This window comes from Myotis nattereri (assembly GCF_964212035.1).
Source record: "Myotis nattereri genome assembly, chromosome: 3".
Classification (NCBI taxonomy): domain Eukaryota; kingdom Metazoa; phylum Chordata; class Mammalia; order Chiroptera; family Vespertilionidae; genus Myotis; species Myotis nattereri.
The window spans coordinates 113,132,172-113,148,467 of NC_138077.1; the positions used below are offsets into that span (position 1 = coordinate 113,132,172).

At 40.0% G+C, this 16,296-nt stretch overlaps 1 protein-coding gene across 3 annotated transcripts in view; it reads right to left on the minus strand.

Moving 5' to 3' along the window:
- The window catches only part of U2SURP (U2 snRNP associated SURP domain containing), an 82,328-nt gene that overhangs the window by 40,397 nt on the left and 25,635 nt on the right, over positions 1-16,296 (minus strand). For 2 of the 3 annotated variants that reach the window (XM_081086143.1, XM_081086142.1), the window contains exons 3-9: positions 14,883-15,014; positions 9,337-9,435; positions 5,429-5,543; positions 4,655-4,788; positions 767-834; positions 153-247; positions 39-74 (exon numbers count right to left, since the gene is read on the minus strand). In XM_081086143.1, the coding sequence (XP_080942269.1) occupies positions 39-74; positions 153-247; positions 767-834; positions 4,655-4,788; positions 5,429-5,543; positions 9,337-9,435; positions 14,883-15,014 (679 nt within the window). The remainder of the gene's footprint in view (positions 1-38; positions 75-152; positions 248-766; positions 835-4,654; positions 4,789-5,428; positions 5,544-9,336; positions 9,436-14,882; positions 15,015-16,296) is intronic. The other variant, XM_081086144.1, reaches the window with a different exon arrangement.

Consider the following 16,296-nt stretch of genomic DNA (forward strand, 5'->3'; position numbering starts at 1 on the left):
CAATTCCTATTAATTAAAAGAGCAAAAAACTGTATTACCACCAGATGATCTATTTCTTCTTGAAGGCGCATCCACTTTAAAAAGAAGAAAACAATTCTTAGTTTTCAGAATAATTAATCACAAACATAAACATTAAAATAAATGTCACTTACTGGAACGCCGCTGACCATCAGAATCGGACTGAGGAGGCTCAAATCGACTTAACCTGCCTTTTGTTTTATGTCTCTCATCACGTTCTTCTTGAATTCTGTTGAAAATATTTACAATCACTAATAATGAGCCAACATTTGTTTGTTCACATTTAATAAAAACACAACTTATACAGATATTACCTTCAGATAAGATTAGAGTCCCTCAGCTATAACAGAGTTATGAGAAAATTTCTGATATATCATATAGTCAATGAACTACAAAGCCCACTTTGAAGGTGAGGAAGAAATTCAACAATAAAACCAAGGATTTGTCTTTTCTCGGCTAAGTTTAACCATTCCTTATCCCCACACTTCAGTAACTTTTGTTTCCACTGCAAACAGGACTCCGGCCATTAATTAATTTAATTGCATCCACATAATGCAAGCAACCCAAATGCTGGATGACATGGTAATACATTTCAAACATACTCCACATACCACTATAATATCTAAAAAAACCTCATGGTAAACCAGTTAGTAGTAGTTAAGTAATATGCTCCATTCTTCATACCTGCCATCTGTAGGTATCAGCTCAGTATACCTCTGATAGCCATTCTCAACACTAGTAAACTTACTGTTTCAATTCTTCTTTGAAGAGTTCCAAATTGCTTTTTTTCTTTTCTTTCTCCCCTTTCTTCAGTGGCTATGAAGGATATGATAAGTTATACTTCAAACAAAAGAAGGTTAAATAAAACCAATGGCTCAATAATCATTTTAAATAATTTTTATTTTAGTGCGAATTATGTTTTAATTGTTTATATTAGAATGAATGCTTCTCTTATCAGTTTCCCTTTCTGTTCTCTCAAACTAAGTATTTAACAATTTTAAAAACAAACAGGTTGGTAACTGTGGGGGGAGGAGGATAAAAGGCAGTGGGAAGAGGGTATAGATGTGATAAATAGTGATAAAAAAAATTAAATTAAACTTAAAAAATAAATAAAAATAACTAAACAAAATGACAACTATCAGTCTTAAAGTAAAGGAGCCACTAACATTAACCCCCAAAAGCCTGCAATAATCAAGCCTGAGTATTGTTGGAAGAAGTAGGGCAAAAAAAATTTAGTAAGTTCTTTTATTTTTAATTCATTGATTGGGGGGGAGGGGGGAAGAGGTATGTTGTTCCACTTATTTATGCATTCACATTCATTGGTTGATTTTTTAATGTGTCCTGACTGGGGGTAAAGAGGGCTGGGGATGGGGGACTAGAACCCACAACCTTGGGGTATTACAATGAGGCTCTAACCAACTGAGCTACGGGGGTGGGGCAAAAGTAACTGAACTTCCATGAACAAAACTACCAAATATATGTACTCTTCAAGACAATTACCTTGGGAGGATATGAATTACTAAAAACAATCATTAATATCTTTAGGCCTTCTTTTAAAAAATTAGTTTTAACAGATGACATGATATTATATATAGAAAACCCTAAGACTCCACCAAAAAACTACTAGATTTAATAAATGAATTTGGCAATGTAGCAGGATACAAAATCAACACCCAAAAATTGATGTTTTTTTTATACACTAATAATGAATTCTCAGAAAGAGAAATTTAAGAAACAATCCCATTTACCATTGCAACAAAAAAAATAAGATACTTAGAAATAAACTAAAACAAGGAGGCAAAAGACCTGTACTCAGAAAACTATAGTTGAAAAAAGAGATAGAAGAAGATATAAACAAGTGGAATAATATACTGTGTTCATGGATTGGTAAAACTAACATCATTAAAATGTCTATACTACCCAAGGCAATCTACAGATTCAATGCAATCCCTATTAAAATACCAATGGCATATTTCACAGACCTAGAACAAATACTCCAAAAATTTATATGGAATCAAAAAAGAGCCCGAATAGCTGCAGCAATTTTGAGAAAGAAAAAAAAGTTGGAGAATCAAAATACCAGATTTCAAGTTATATTATAAACCCACTGTAATCAAAGCAGCCTGGTACTGACACAAGTACAGATATATAAACCAATGGAATAGAACAGAGAACCCCGAAATTGACCCAAGCCACTACACTCAATATTTGACAAAGGAAGCAAGAGCATACAATGAAGTCAAGACAGTCTCTTCAATAAATGGTATTGGGAAAATTGGACAGATACATGCAAAAAAATGAAACTAGACCACCAACTTACACCATACACAAGAATAAACTCAAATGGATAAAAGATTTAAATGTAAGTCAGGAAACCATAAAAATCCTAGAAGAAATCATAGGCCGCAAAATCTCAGAGATCTCTTACAACAATATGTTTACAGATACATCTCTTAAGCTAAAGGAAACTAAGGAGAAAATAAACAAATGGGACTACATCAAATTGAAAAGTTTCTGCAAAGCAAATGAAACCATTAACAAAACGAAAAGAGAGCCCATTGTAAGGAAGAACATATTTGGCAATGATTCATCTCATAAAGGGTTAATATCCAAAATATATAAGGAACTCATACAACTTAATGGAAGACAAAAAATCCAATTAAAAAAATGGACAAAGGACCTAAATAGACACTTCTCCAAAAAGGACATATAGATGGCCAGGAGACACATGAAAAAATGCTTAAAGTCACTAATCATCCCAGAGATGCAAATCACGACAATGAGGTATCACCTCACACCTGTCAGAATAGCTACCATCAACAAATCAACAAATGACAAGTGCTGGTGAGGATGTAGAGAAAAGGGAACCCTAGTACACTGCTGGTGGAAATGCAGACTGGTGCAACCATTATGGAAAACAGTATGGAGTTTCCTCAGAAAATTAAATATGGAACTTCCATTTGACCCAGTGATCCTACTTATAGGAATATATCATAAGAAACCCAAAGCACCAATCAGAAAGAATGTATGCATCCCTATATTCATAGCAGCATAATTTACAATAGTTAAGATCTGGAAAAAGCTCAAGTGCCCATCAGTAGATGAGTGGATAAAAAAGCTGTAGTACATTTATACCATGGAATGCTATGCAGCTGTAAAAAAATAATATCTTACCCTTTGAGATAGCAGGGAGGGACCTAGAAAGTATCATGCTAAGTGAAATAAGTCAGTCAGAGAAAGACAAGTATCACATGATCACACTCATATGTGGAATCTAAGTAACAAAATAAACTGCTGAACAAAGTGGGTCTAGAGACAAAGAATCATGGAACAGAGTGTAGAATCTTGGAGGGAAGCTGGGGGAGGGTGGGTGGTTGGATGGTAATCTACTAAAGACCTTGTGTTTTTATATGCATAACCCATGGACACAGACAATAGGGTGCTGAAGGCCTGGAGCTGGTGGGCTCGAGGGAATCAATGGGGGAAAAAGGGGACATATGTAATATTTTCAACAATAAAGAATTACTTAAAAAAATATGTGTGTGTGTGTGTATATATATTTTTAAGTTGCATGTAATAGTCCTAAAATTTATTTTCACAAGTGCTTTTAGAATAACCTTTTATAAGAGCCAAAATAATTCAAAGGAGGGTAGTCTTTTTAACAAATGGTACTAGAACAACTGAATATGCACATGCAAAAAAGAATGAAGTTGGAATTCTGCACAGGATACAGGGGTGAACAAAAGTAGGTGTATAGTTGTAATACAATAATCCTATCTAATAAAGATGGAATATGCAAATTAACCATCAATCTGTGACAAAGATGGCGGTGCCCACAGCCAATAAGGAGGGAATATGCAAACTGATGCAACAGAGATGGAGGTGAATGAGCCAGGACGCTTGTGTTGTTGCCATGGCGACGACGCAGGCGTTCCACCTGACCCCGGACACCACCTATGAGGAGAGGTGTGGGGGGTGGAGGGAGCTACAGGAGGGTGGCAGGGCCGGAGTGAAGGCCCGGGTGCCAGTAGCCAGGAGAATGAAGGCCTATTCTTGCATGAATCTTCGTGTATCAGGCCTCTAGTTAATAAATAATAATACAAGAATAAGCTTGTTTCACGTACACACAACTCTAAACCACCACTGTATAAAAAATTTCACTCAATGGTTCACACACCTAAATATAGGAGCTAAAACTATAAAATTTTTAGAAAAATACACAGGAGTGAATCTTTATGACCGTAGGCAACAAGTTTTTAGAAAAGAAACCAAAAATACAAATGACAAAAGAAAAAAACTGATAGACTGAACTTCAAATAAATTAAACTTTTATGCCTCAAAGGACAGTATCAAGAATGTGCAAAAATAACCCACAGAATGGGAGAAAACATTTCTAAATCATATAGCTGATACAAAACTTGACTCCAAAAGGTGTAGAATATTCTAACAACCGAATAACAGGTGCTATTCTAATTTATTCTCTCTCATCTAGGAAGGAAGATTAAGGTTCAAAACTCAACATCTAGTCCCAAAAGAATTAAAAAGAAACCAAAGTCCTGCTTACAGTGGAAGTACTAAAAGTACCATTAACAGTGTCATCTCAACATAAGTGATCACTTATTTAAGAAGGACTTACGGGTTTTTTGGTTTCTATCACAAGAAGAGATGGTGGTCTTTCATTGGATGACTGATTTGGAGGGTTTTTTTGATCTGCAAATCTTGAAGATGGCTTATAGATTTTGCCTCTTTTTTCATCTGTTTCATGTTCTTCTGAAATTGAAAACACTAACTTTCAATATTAATTTCATATTATTTGAATTGTTTACTTGCTATTTGTATTTTAAAATAAAAACAAAATGCTTTTAGTATTGATACATAATAGTCTTAAAAATACTAATTTAATAAATTTATAGTAAAACTGAAATATATTAATGTTTTTGCAGAGTGTTCTGCTGTCTTAAAATTTGGAAGGTAGTAAATATTTTTAAAATTTATCTGGCTCCAGTCAAAACCGGTTTGGCTCAGTGGATAGAGCGTCGGCCTGCGGACTCAAGGGTCGCTGGTTCGATTCTGGTCAAGGGCATGTACCTGGGTTGCGGGCACATCCCCAGTGGGAGATGTGCAGGAGGCAGCTGATCGATGTTTCTCTCTCATCGATGTTTCTAACTCTCTATCTCTCTCCCTTCCTCTCTGTAAAAAATCAATAAAATATATTAAAAAAAAATTTATCTGGCTCCAATTCTCATTAACCCACATTTGGCCACTTATTTTGATAATTAATATCACCACTAGAGGGTGCTGATAAAAAGGAAACATTAAATTCAAAAGCAACCAAACTTCTTTCATAATTATCTTGGTCAGTCAACCAAGGCTTTTGGGTTTACACAAGGGCTATAATATTCATGCTTACCTTTAGCTGCATTAACAACACCTCCGCGCACAAATGTCTTCACTTTATTACCATCACTTCCTTCAAAAGCAGCAAGAAATTCCTCATAAATCTCAGCAGCAGCCTTTTCATCCTCCTAAATACACATGAATACCTTAATATTGCCTAATACAAAAATTATTATTGTACGTAGGCTTAAACTCAATAGGAATGTAAACAAAACCTCTCCCTTTGCTGGGGAAAGTAGGTTAAGTAGTCTTAATAGGTAAAATAAGACATAGATATTACATATTAATTAACACTGAAACTAAGTAAGAGGCTTTGCTCTTCTACTGGTACAGTGGAACCTGTTCTCAAACATAATTCATTCCAAAAGATTAAGAAGTGATTTGTTAGGAAATCGAATCATTCTTTCCCATTAGCAATAATGTAAATTGAATTAATCAGTTCCAGACCCTCAAATTATTCCATTTTAACCTTTCTCATACACGGTATATGTCTTATACTGTGTGATCTACAAATAAATAATTCCTTTCTTAAATTTATCAACCCACCCCCTATTAGCCTTAAACAAAATTTTCATATATGGTTGCTACCTGCTTTTCATTTATCCAATCAACAGTTTTTCTACCTATTCAATAGCCTGTGATAGTTGTTTTGTGAGCACTTTCACACCCTTAGCACTCTAGATGGTGTCATCATGTTTTAAAATTGTGCTAATCATCTACTGATTTGGCCAGCAACAAAAGCATTCTTCCCTCTGTTGCCTGAGGGAAGCTTTTTGTTATGCTGAGGTATCAGCCAGAAAGGGTTTGTCAGGTGGAAAACTGAAGTTTTGGTCCACATCTTTTCTGTGAACAACTAGGTTGAGAACTGAATTCTTCTAGATGGGAGACATTCAAAAAACGAGGTTTGACTATAATTGGTAGAACCACAAAAGACCCACTAAGTAAATTTGTTTAGAGACAATTCTAGGGTCAAATTATATGACAATTGACTTCAGAAAATATATTATTCTATTAATGTTTATACTGTTTCCAAGGCACACTGATTTAATTCAGTGAATACAAATACAAAGACTTCCTTTCCAAACCACTGAAGACATAAATATTAGAAATTGAAGCAGCATTATATCCAGACAGCTGGCATTAAGAAAAAACAAAAAACAAAAACTCAGAATCTTGACAATTTCCATTATAATAACTACTAGAGGCCCGGTGCACAAAAATTTGTGCACTCGGGGGTGAGGGGGGTCCCTCAGCCCGGCCTGTGCCCTCTCGCAGTCTGGGACCCCTCGGGAGATAACGACCTGCTGGCTTAGGCCTGCTCCCAGGTGGCAGAGGGCAGGCCCAATCCCTAGGTGCAGCCCCTGGTCAGGCTCAGAGCAGGGCCGATTGGAGAGTTGGGGCGCCGACCCCTGTCATGCACAGAGCAGGGCAGATTGGGAGGTTGCGATGCCACCCTCAGTCACACTAAGGGTAGGGCCAATTTGGGGGTTGGAGCACCGCCCCCTGTCACACTCAAGGCAGGGTCAATGGGGAGGTTGTGGCGCTACCCCCTGTCACGCACAGAGCAGGGCCCATCAGGGGGTTGAGGAGCTCCCCTGTCACTCACAGAGTAGGGCTGATAGGGGAGTTGGGGCACCGGCCTCTATCACCCACAGAGCAGGGCCGATCAGGGGGTTGGGGCGCTGCCACTCTCACACTCAGGGCAGGGCCGATGGGGAGGTTATGGCTCTACCCCGTAACACACAGAGCAGGGCCCGTGGGGGGTGGAGGGGTTAGGGTGCCCCACCCTGTCACACACAGAGCCGCAGGGCGATCAGGGGGTTTGGGCGCTGCCCCGTCACGCTGATCCCGGTGCCGGGAGGCCTCTCGGCTCCGCTGATCCCGGTGCTGGGAGGCCTCGCGGCTCTGCTGATCCCAGTGCTGGGAGGCATATTACCCTTTTACTATATAGGATAGAGGCCTGGTGCACGGGTGGGGGCTGGCTGGTTTGCCCTGAAGGGTGTCCTGGATCAGGGTGGGGGTCCCCACTGGGGTGCCTGGCCAGCCTGGGTGAAGGGATGATGGCTGTTTGCAGCTGGTTACACACCCTTCAGGGTGGGGGTCCCAACTGGAGTGCCTGGCCAGTCTGGGTGAGGGGCTGAGGGCTGTTTTCAGGCTGTTCCCAACAGCTCCTTTTTTTCTTTTTTTTTATTCTGGGCCAGCTTTAGCTCTGAGGCTTGGCTCCAGCTCTGAGGCCTCTGCTGCTGAAAGCAGGTATCTGGTTTGTTTGGGTTCTATAATCAAAACACTGTATCAACTCCAGCTCTGAGATCCCGGTAGGCTGAAAGCAGGTTTCTGGGGTTTTGTTTAGCTTCTATATTTGTAACAATGTTTCAAACTGCAAGCTCAGAGGCCGGCAATGCAGGCAGGGAACGTTGGAGTCCTCCGTCACTGAAGCAAGCAAGCCTCATGTTAGCTTCAAGCTGCCTGGCTGCCGGCCGCCATCTTGGCTGGCATTTAATTTGCATATCGACCTGATTAGCCAATAGGAAGGGTAGCGGATGTATGGCTAATTACCATGTTTCTCTTTTATTAGATAGGATGCTAAATGCCCTCCAAAATGTATGGATAGAAAGGCCACTGGAACAGAATAGAAAGTAGAGAAATAAATCCAACAGCATGTGAAAATTTAGTATTCAATAAAAGTGGCATCTCAAATTAGCAAAGAAGAGATGGACTTTTCAATGAATGATGGTGGGGGCTACCTTGATAGCTATTTTAAAAGAGATAAAAATGAACCAATTATTCACATTATACACAGATTTAATTAAAAACAAACAAACATGTAAGTATTAGGAAAAAAATCAGGAAATTCCTTTATAAGCTGGGAGTGGAAAAAACTTGACTGAAGAGAAAAAAAAAGAGAACCCTAAAGGAAGGACCCACAAATCTGATTACATAATAAGTACTTTATACATGAGAAAACACCAGAAGCAAAATAAAAAGACAATCGATGAACTGGGACAAAACACTCCACCTTGTATCATAGACCAAGTGTTAATATACATAATATACAAGGTTTCTAAAAATATAGGTAACCTACTAACTTACAGAAAGATTAGTTTAATTAGGAGCAGACAGTCGCAGAAACAAACACAAGAAAAGTTGCTCAACTTTATTTATTTATAACAGAAATGCAAATTTAAAGCTATACTGAGATACTATTTTCACCTAGCAGGTTGGCAAAACTTCTTTGATAACATCCTTTGTTGACAGGCTATGAGGAAACTACCTCTCAGTAATTGCTGACAGGAAAGCAAATTGGCTCTGCCCTTAGAGAAAGCAATTTGACAATATTTAGCAGTGAGCTACATTTATGTGTTTACCATCAACCCAGTAATGTCACTTACAGGAATATGTCCCAATGATACACTAGCAAAGAAAAAACCATACGCATATTAACTATCCATAGCAGCACTATCTGAAATGGCAAAAGACCGAAACAAATAGGATTTTCATTGAATAAACTATTGCATATCTACACATATACTTAAAAAAAAAAAAGAAATATCTCAATATACTTGTAGTAATCTCTGAGACATAATGTTAAGTGAAAAAAAGCATGATGAAAAAACTATATGCTACTGTGAACCTAAGAAAGAGGAGTGGGGTACAATATACAAATACACACTTGCGTACAGAATAGACCAGAAAATAATCAAAATTGTTACAATACTAGAGAGAAAACAGTGGAGGAGATAGGGATAGAAGCCGGACTCCTCTGAATAGACCTTGTGTCACAGACTTGAATTGGAGGTGGCAGCTAAGAATACCCTGGTGGTCAAAAATCTCTGAAAAACATATCTCTACTGCCCATACACTTACTGTCCCTTTGGATACATTCATTTCCAAGGATCACTCAAAATACATTTTAAACATTACCTTTTTCTTCAATTCTTCTTGCTCCTTCTTACTTAAAGTTCGCTTAGCTGTACTCATTTTTCCAATACTGAATGCTTTAAGTTTGTTTTCTAGAAGAGGCTATGAAAAGAAATAAAAAGCATACCTTTACATAGTCTTAATGCTATCTATAACTTAATACACTTAAACTGATAACCAAATCTTCAGAACAGACAACTTAAAAAATTCATTGTAAAGAAAAGTTGAGAGTACCCTAAGCATCAGGGTACCTACCTATCTTAAAGCTTAAATCTGATGTAAGTATTCATTACCTTCAGCTAGCAAAGAATAGCTTCATTTGTTAGCTGAAGGTTACCAACATACAAAAGGTAAAAAAGGCTTCGAACTCATTCAATTGCTTGTTGGCAGCAAGAATAAAAAAGCAATTGAGGAGGGAAAGCACAGATGTTTCCCAGCAAAAGCAGCAGTATAGAAAATAGACATTTAAAATAGAGAGAAAGAGGAATACATTTTCATGGTTCAGAAGCAGAAGTCATATAACAAACAGTTCAAGTACCACAAATTGCATCACTTCCTTGTATAATTCAGTAAATTACCTCATTCCTTTTTTTCCCCCAATGCCTTTCTATTTTCTTTTTTTTTTTTTTCGACTTACAGTTTACATTCAACATTATTTTGTACTAGAGGCAAGTACACTGGTGGGGTCCCTTGGCCTGACCTGCAGGGATTGGGCCGAAACTGGCTCTCCGACATCACCCAAGGGGTCCCCAATTGCGAGGGTGGTTCTCGGGTGATGCACCCTGGAATCAGGCTCCCTCCTCTCTGTTTCCGGTGCATCACCGGAGAACTGCAGCTGCCAAGTCACTGCAGCTCGGCAGCTCCTGTGTTGAGCGTCTGCCCCCTGGTGGTCAGTGTGCACCATAGCTACCAGTTGGAGCATCTACCCGCTGGTGGTCATTGCACGTCATAGCTACCGGTCAGACAGTTGGATGGTCACTTAGGCTTTTATATATAAAGATTAGTTTGAGGTACTTTACAAAGTGTTCCCCTCCCCCGATATTTTTAGTACCCACCTAACACCATACATCATTATTACAGTACTAGAGGCCCAATGCACAAAATTTGTGCAAGAGTAGGCCTTCCTTCCTCCTGCTGCCAGCACCGGCTTCCCTCTGGCATCTGGAATCCTGGACCCGGGCTTCCCTCCAGCTGCTGGTAGGCACCCGGGACCTGGGATTCCCTCAAAGCCCTGACTTCATCAGTAAGGACATCCAATCTAATTAGCATATTACACTTTTACTAGAGGCCCGGTTCATAAAAATTTGTGCACTCAGGTGGGTCCCTCAGCCCGGCCTGTGCCCTCTCGCAATCTGGGGCCCCCTTGGGGCCCCTTCCCCTGGCTGCTGGCACATTTTCCTCCAGCGCCCAGAACCCAGGCCTTCACTCTTCGCCGGGAGGGGCCCGCGCGGTGGGTGAGGGGCTTAGCTCTTTTAAAAATACTTCTGAATGTTTGGTAAATAACCCTGTAGGAATCTACTTTCTGAAACATGCTGGTTGTTAAGGGCTGATTTGGGTAATCAACAAAATGTATGTTAAAATCCTAATCCCCAGAACATCAGAATGTACCTGCATATGGAGATAAGATCTTTAAAGAGGGGATTACATTAAATTGAGGCAGTTCCAGTGTGACTCTTAGCCCATCTCACTGAAGTCCTTATAAGAAGAGGAATGTTGGGGTCCAGCCCCAGCAGGTCCAGAGGTTCCCAAAGGTGTGGACGGAATTGGCGAAGAAGGAATGACACAGAGGCAATGTTCAGGTAATCATCATAGCCAGGTTCTCTTTTTATTGTCCTGTTACATCTATATTTATACTATTTGATCCTATAAGCATGCCTCTATAAGCTTTTTTTTTTTCTTTTTTGCCGAGGAGAGCATGGGATCCGTTTATTGGGGTGTCAGTCAAAGGGGAAGCTGGCTAGGGTGGGGTAGGGCAGCAGCCTGTCTGGCCCCCAAGAAACCCAACTTGAGTCCAGAGCCTTGACCACTTTGAAGCCAAAGTCTTTCTCCACCTTTATCTGCATGGGGGCCAGCTCCGCCCGGCACCCTTCCCGTGGCACTCGCCGCCTCTTCCAACCGTTGGGCCCCTCACCAGGGGCCGGGCTGCTGGCTTCTGCAGGCGCTGGTGCCCTCCTGGGCAGGGACAGCCCCTCTTTCTCCGGAGGCTTGTTCTCGGCATTACCTAGGGTAGGGGCATCTGTGCCCTGGCTGCCCTCGTCCTCCAGTAAGATGGTGAACTGGCTGGCCCAGGAGTCATCGCCGTAGGAGTCCAGCACCCTCATGAGGAACCTCCGCTCCTGCTGGAGTCTCCGTGTTATTCTCTATATCTGATGGAGCCTGTTCAGGACCCGCTCGTTGACCTGCTCGATCTCCCTGCAGCACCGACCCAGCACCTGGTACTTCCTGTGATTGAGTTCCCCTTGGCACCATGGCCGCTGGCCTTGGGCTGCCTCCTCCTCTTCGTCTCGCTCTTGGAGGCTGGAGCTGCCCAGACCCCCAGACACGAACTCCACTTCGGTCTTAAGCTCGCTCTCCAGGATGTGACCACCGAACAGCAGAGGCAGCGCCAGCTCCGAGCATGGAGATGCTGAGAACTCCTCAAAGCCCACAGCTGCCATGGACCCCTCTCTGTGCTCCAACTCCATTTCTCCCTGGCTCCTGGCAGAACTTCCAACCTTGCAAGCCTCTTAAAGTGCAAAACAACTCGCCCCATCCGATTTCATGGCCAGGCACACAGGCCCTGGCGCTAAGCCTCCTGGGAGTTGTAGTTCTCTATTTCCCGATCACTTTCCTCGCTCCACCCCCACCCCGAGTCCCCGCTGAAAGGCCCTGCTTGCTGGTCTAACGCCACTGGCCAGGCATCTGAGTCACCTCCATCATTATTCCTGTCCCGACACTGCGCAGTCTGACCATGGAGACTCTCCGCTTGGGAGGCCCCTGGGTCTCCTTCTGGGGCTGGGGATGCGCCACTGCCTGGGCACCGGATCACATGCCCCAGTGGCGACACAGGCCCGGCCCCTGGGTCTCCTTCTGGGGCCTGGCTGCGTCGCCCCCAAGACCGGATCGCGTGCCCTGGCCCCTGGATCTCCTTCTGAGGCCTGGCTGTGTCACCCCGGGACCAGATCGCATCCCCAGGCAGGGATGCAGCCTGGCCTCTGGCCCCGCCTCTGGGTGTTCTCCGATCACTGGTGATCAGTGATCTGAGAAGCCCAGCGGGGGCAGGGAAGAGGCGGACAATCGGCAGCCCAGTTCTCCGGCTCTTGGCTGCCACCTAGGTTCCGACACCGGCAGGCGGCTTCTTCCGTCCTTCCCCTTTTGCCTCCCATCACTGTGCCTACGTATGCAAATTAACCGCCATCTTTGTTGGCAGTTAATTTGCATATCGCCCTAATTAGGCAATGGGAAGCGTATCAGAGGTACAGTTAATTACCATGTTTGTCTATTATTAGATAGGATTATTATAGATTATTGACTATATTTCCTATGCTGTACTTTACATTCCCATTATTATATTTTAACTACCAATTTGTACTTCTAAACCAGTGGTCGGCAAACTGCGGCTCGTGAGCCACATGCGGCTCTTTCACAAAATACCACATGCGGGCGTGCATGTACAGTGCGATTGAAACTTCATGGCCCATGCGCAGAAGTCAGTATTTTGTGGAAGAGCCACACTCAAGGGGCCAAAGAGCCGCATGTGGCTCGCAAGCTGCAGTTTGCCGAACACTGCTCTAGGTTCATCCACACTGTCACAAATAATAAAATTTCATTCTTTTTTATGGATGAGTAATATTCCCTTGTTTATATGTACTACTAATTTTTCTCCACTCATCTACGGAGGGACACCTGAAAGCACCTCATCAACAATAGTAATATTTATGAACATAATTTCATTTTCTTTGCTGGGAATATATCATAAACAGTATTTCAGGTTCCTGCACAAGTAAACATTCATCAATTACTTTTGAATGTGAGAAAATAGTATTTCCTTCTGAAATATGGTTTGAATAAATTATAGACCTTTAGTTATTCAGTTATTAATTTGAATGTTAGCTTATGATTCATAACTTAAAACAAATGTTTATAACTGAAAATATTAATCTGCCATTAAATCTGAAGGTTTCTCTAGCACCTACTAAAATGAGAAGTTAACCAACTGCAAAATTAGACTTTATCAATCCCAGTTAAAAAGGCTTGCCCTTGCAATATGCAAAATGAAAGAGTAATATTACTACAAACTATTTTAAAGTTACATTAAATTCCTTTAAAAAAAAAAAAAAAAAGCAGCTTATAACCCAAAAGTCAATATTGGATTTCAGAACAGATTCAAAATAATTTCTTCTCTGCAATAGGAAGAAAAATGTTTTGCCATCATTCAGTCAACATCTTTGGTTTCAACTTAAAAAGTTTAAACAAATTGTAAAATCACATATAAATTCAATGAAATACATAATTTTATAAAGCAAAATGTTTGGGCTCAATTTTTATTTATAGCCTAAGAGCTAAACCCAAAATGGAAATGGTTAAGGTAATTAAGTACTATTCACACAAAGAAATGCAATCATCCATTAAAAATTTTTATTTTGCGAAAGTTAGAAAAAATCAGAACTAAAGACAGAATATTTCTAAATGTGTTCCTGTAAATGGATCTCAGGAAAGTAAAAGTATTTTTATGCTGAGAAATATTCGTGGAAAATTTTTTAAGTGTTATCAATGTTAATACTGGCTGGTGCTGATTATCTTCTTTATTATGTTTTCCACATTTAATCACAAGAAAACATTTAAAACAGAAAAAAGAGCACTTTTCAGACACATGCAGTAAAGAAGCTCCTTCTCTGGGTTCTCATATTGCCCTGGACAATGCACTATCCAGTGTGAATAGCACCTGTCTGTCTACTTCCCAGGAAAAGACTATAAGCTCGCTGAGAGCAAGAGCTATCTATGTTTTAAACATCTGTGTATGTGACTAGCATTTGCACTTGGTTCAGTAAATGTGTGGTATAAATGGGGGTTGGGAGGGAGAGATAATAAATGTGACCATTTTAACCATTTTACATCCAAAACACTCGTTGATTTTTAAAAGAAAATTTTAAATAAAACATACCGCACTTATAACTAAAAAACACTTCTTTGGATGAACTTAAGTTTATCATTAACCCAAATACAACAAAAAATGCTATTTTCAAATATTATAAGATGAAACAAGTACAAAACCAAGATATACAAGCACCAAATTAAAGAACAGATTAAAATCATTAATTAGCCCTGGCTGGTTTGGCTCAGTGGATAGAGAGTAGGCCTGTGGCCTGAACAATCCCGGGTTTGATCCCGGTCAGGGGCACATGCCGGGGTTGTGGGCTCGACCCCTGGTGGGGGGCGTGCAGGAGGCAGCCTATCAATGGTTCTCTCTCATCATTGATGTTTCTCTCTCTCTCTCCCTCTACCTTCCTCTCTGAAATCAAGAAAAAAAAATCATCAACTATACTTTATTATCTTTATCAACAACTTACTTTTGAAGTATTCTGGTGAGGAGAATCACAAAGGCTTTCACGGGCACTTTCATTCCTATAATTATGTTTTCTTGGGCTCTTAGGTCGTGCTCGACTTGGCATATCACTTTCTGAGGGTCCAGATGCATCCATCTTTATAGGAAAAGGAAAATAAGTTTTGTCATATGTTTCAACACATACGTAGTGTTGAAAACTAGAAATAACCCCATTGTCCAAATATTGACAAATTTAATTATACACTATCAAATCACTCATCCCTTAATATCACCACTAATTTCATCAGAAAGGTCCTTATTTATGGGGAAAGTTTTCAATGAAAGCTCAAATTTTTTATCAGTAACAAACAGCTATTTACTTTGAAGTAACAGGTTCAGTTCTTTCATTTTCAAGACAATATCTGCCAAACACCCAACCATACTTTCTCAGTTGCTCCTTCAAATAAAAATGGTATTCCATGAAAAAAAAAAAAGCCAGTTTTATTTCTTAATTTAAAAAATCCCACACTTACTTTTCTTTCAAGACAAACATTACTCTTTAGTAAGTTGAACTGCCTTATTGGTACTCTCCATTTCATCGTATATGACATTAAAAAGACTCATATAAAAGGACAAAATCTAATAATAATAATTTTACTGCTTCATCAAGAACAGTCGTAAGAGAAACTAGCATATTTTTCTATGCCTTTGAGAAATAATACAATGGCTTCTAAAACATTTTGGAAACACTGCCTTGATTCGTGCTCAGGTGCCAACATTTTACTCATCAATTGTTTTTTTCACCATAAGTGCAAATGTCAACACAGTGAAAAAGGCAAGTAATGTGTTAGTGCTATTATAAAATAGTTCTGAACTCACAGACCCCCTGAAAGATTCTCATTGACTCTCAGGGGTCTGAAGACCATACTTTGAGTACTGCTGTTAATAACAGGTAAAGAATGTTCATTGCAGTACTATACAAAATGCCAAAACCCTTTCAACAAAAAGTATATGCCCATCAACAGAAAAATACCATAATAAGTAATTGTACCTCTTCCTGTGGAACATTATGATGCCATTAGAAAAACTAGATTAGCGCTATGCCTGTTAACTTACAGGGATTTCAATATTGTGCAATGAGAAAAGAATGAGTGTGTATAGTGCAATGCCATAGTTAACGTACAAGTATACACCTTTATGTATGCATAGAATTCTATAAGCACAATTAAAAAAAAAAGGAAATATACATACTGGGTTTCTAACATGTTCTGTTCCAACTTATCTGAACAGAACCAAAAGAGAAGGACACCTAACAAATAAAATAAAAACAAATAGGCACATACATTATAATTGTACTTATCAAGTAAAATCATAAGGGTAGGGATATACACAAAGTGAAATTAAATTTTTAAAAAAACACACAAAGATTGCCTTTTATA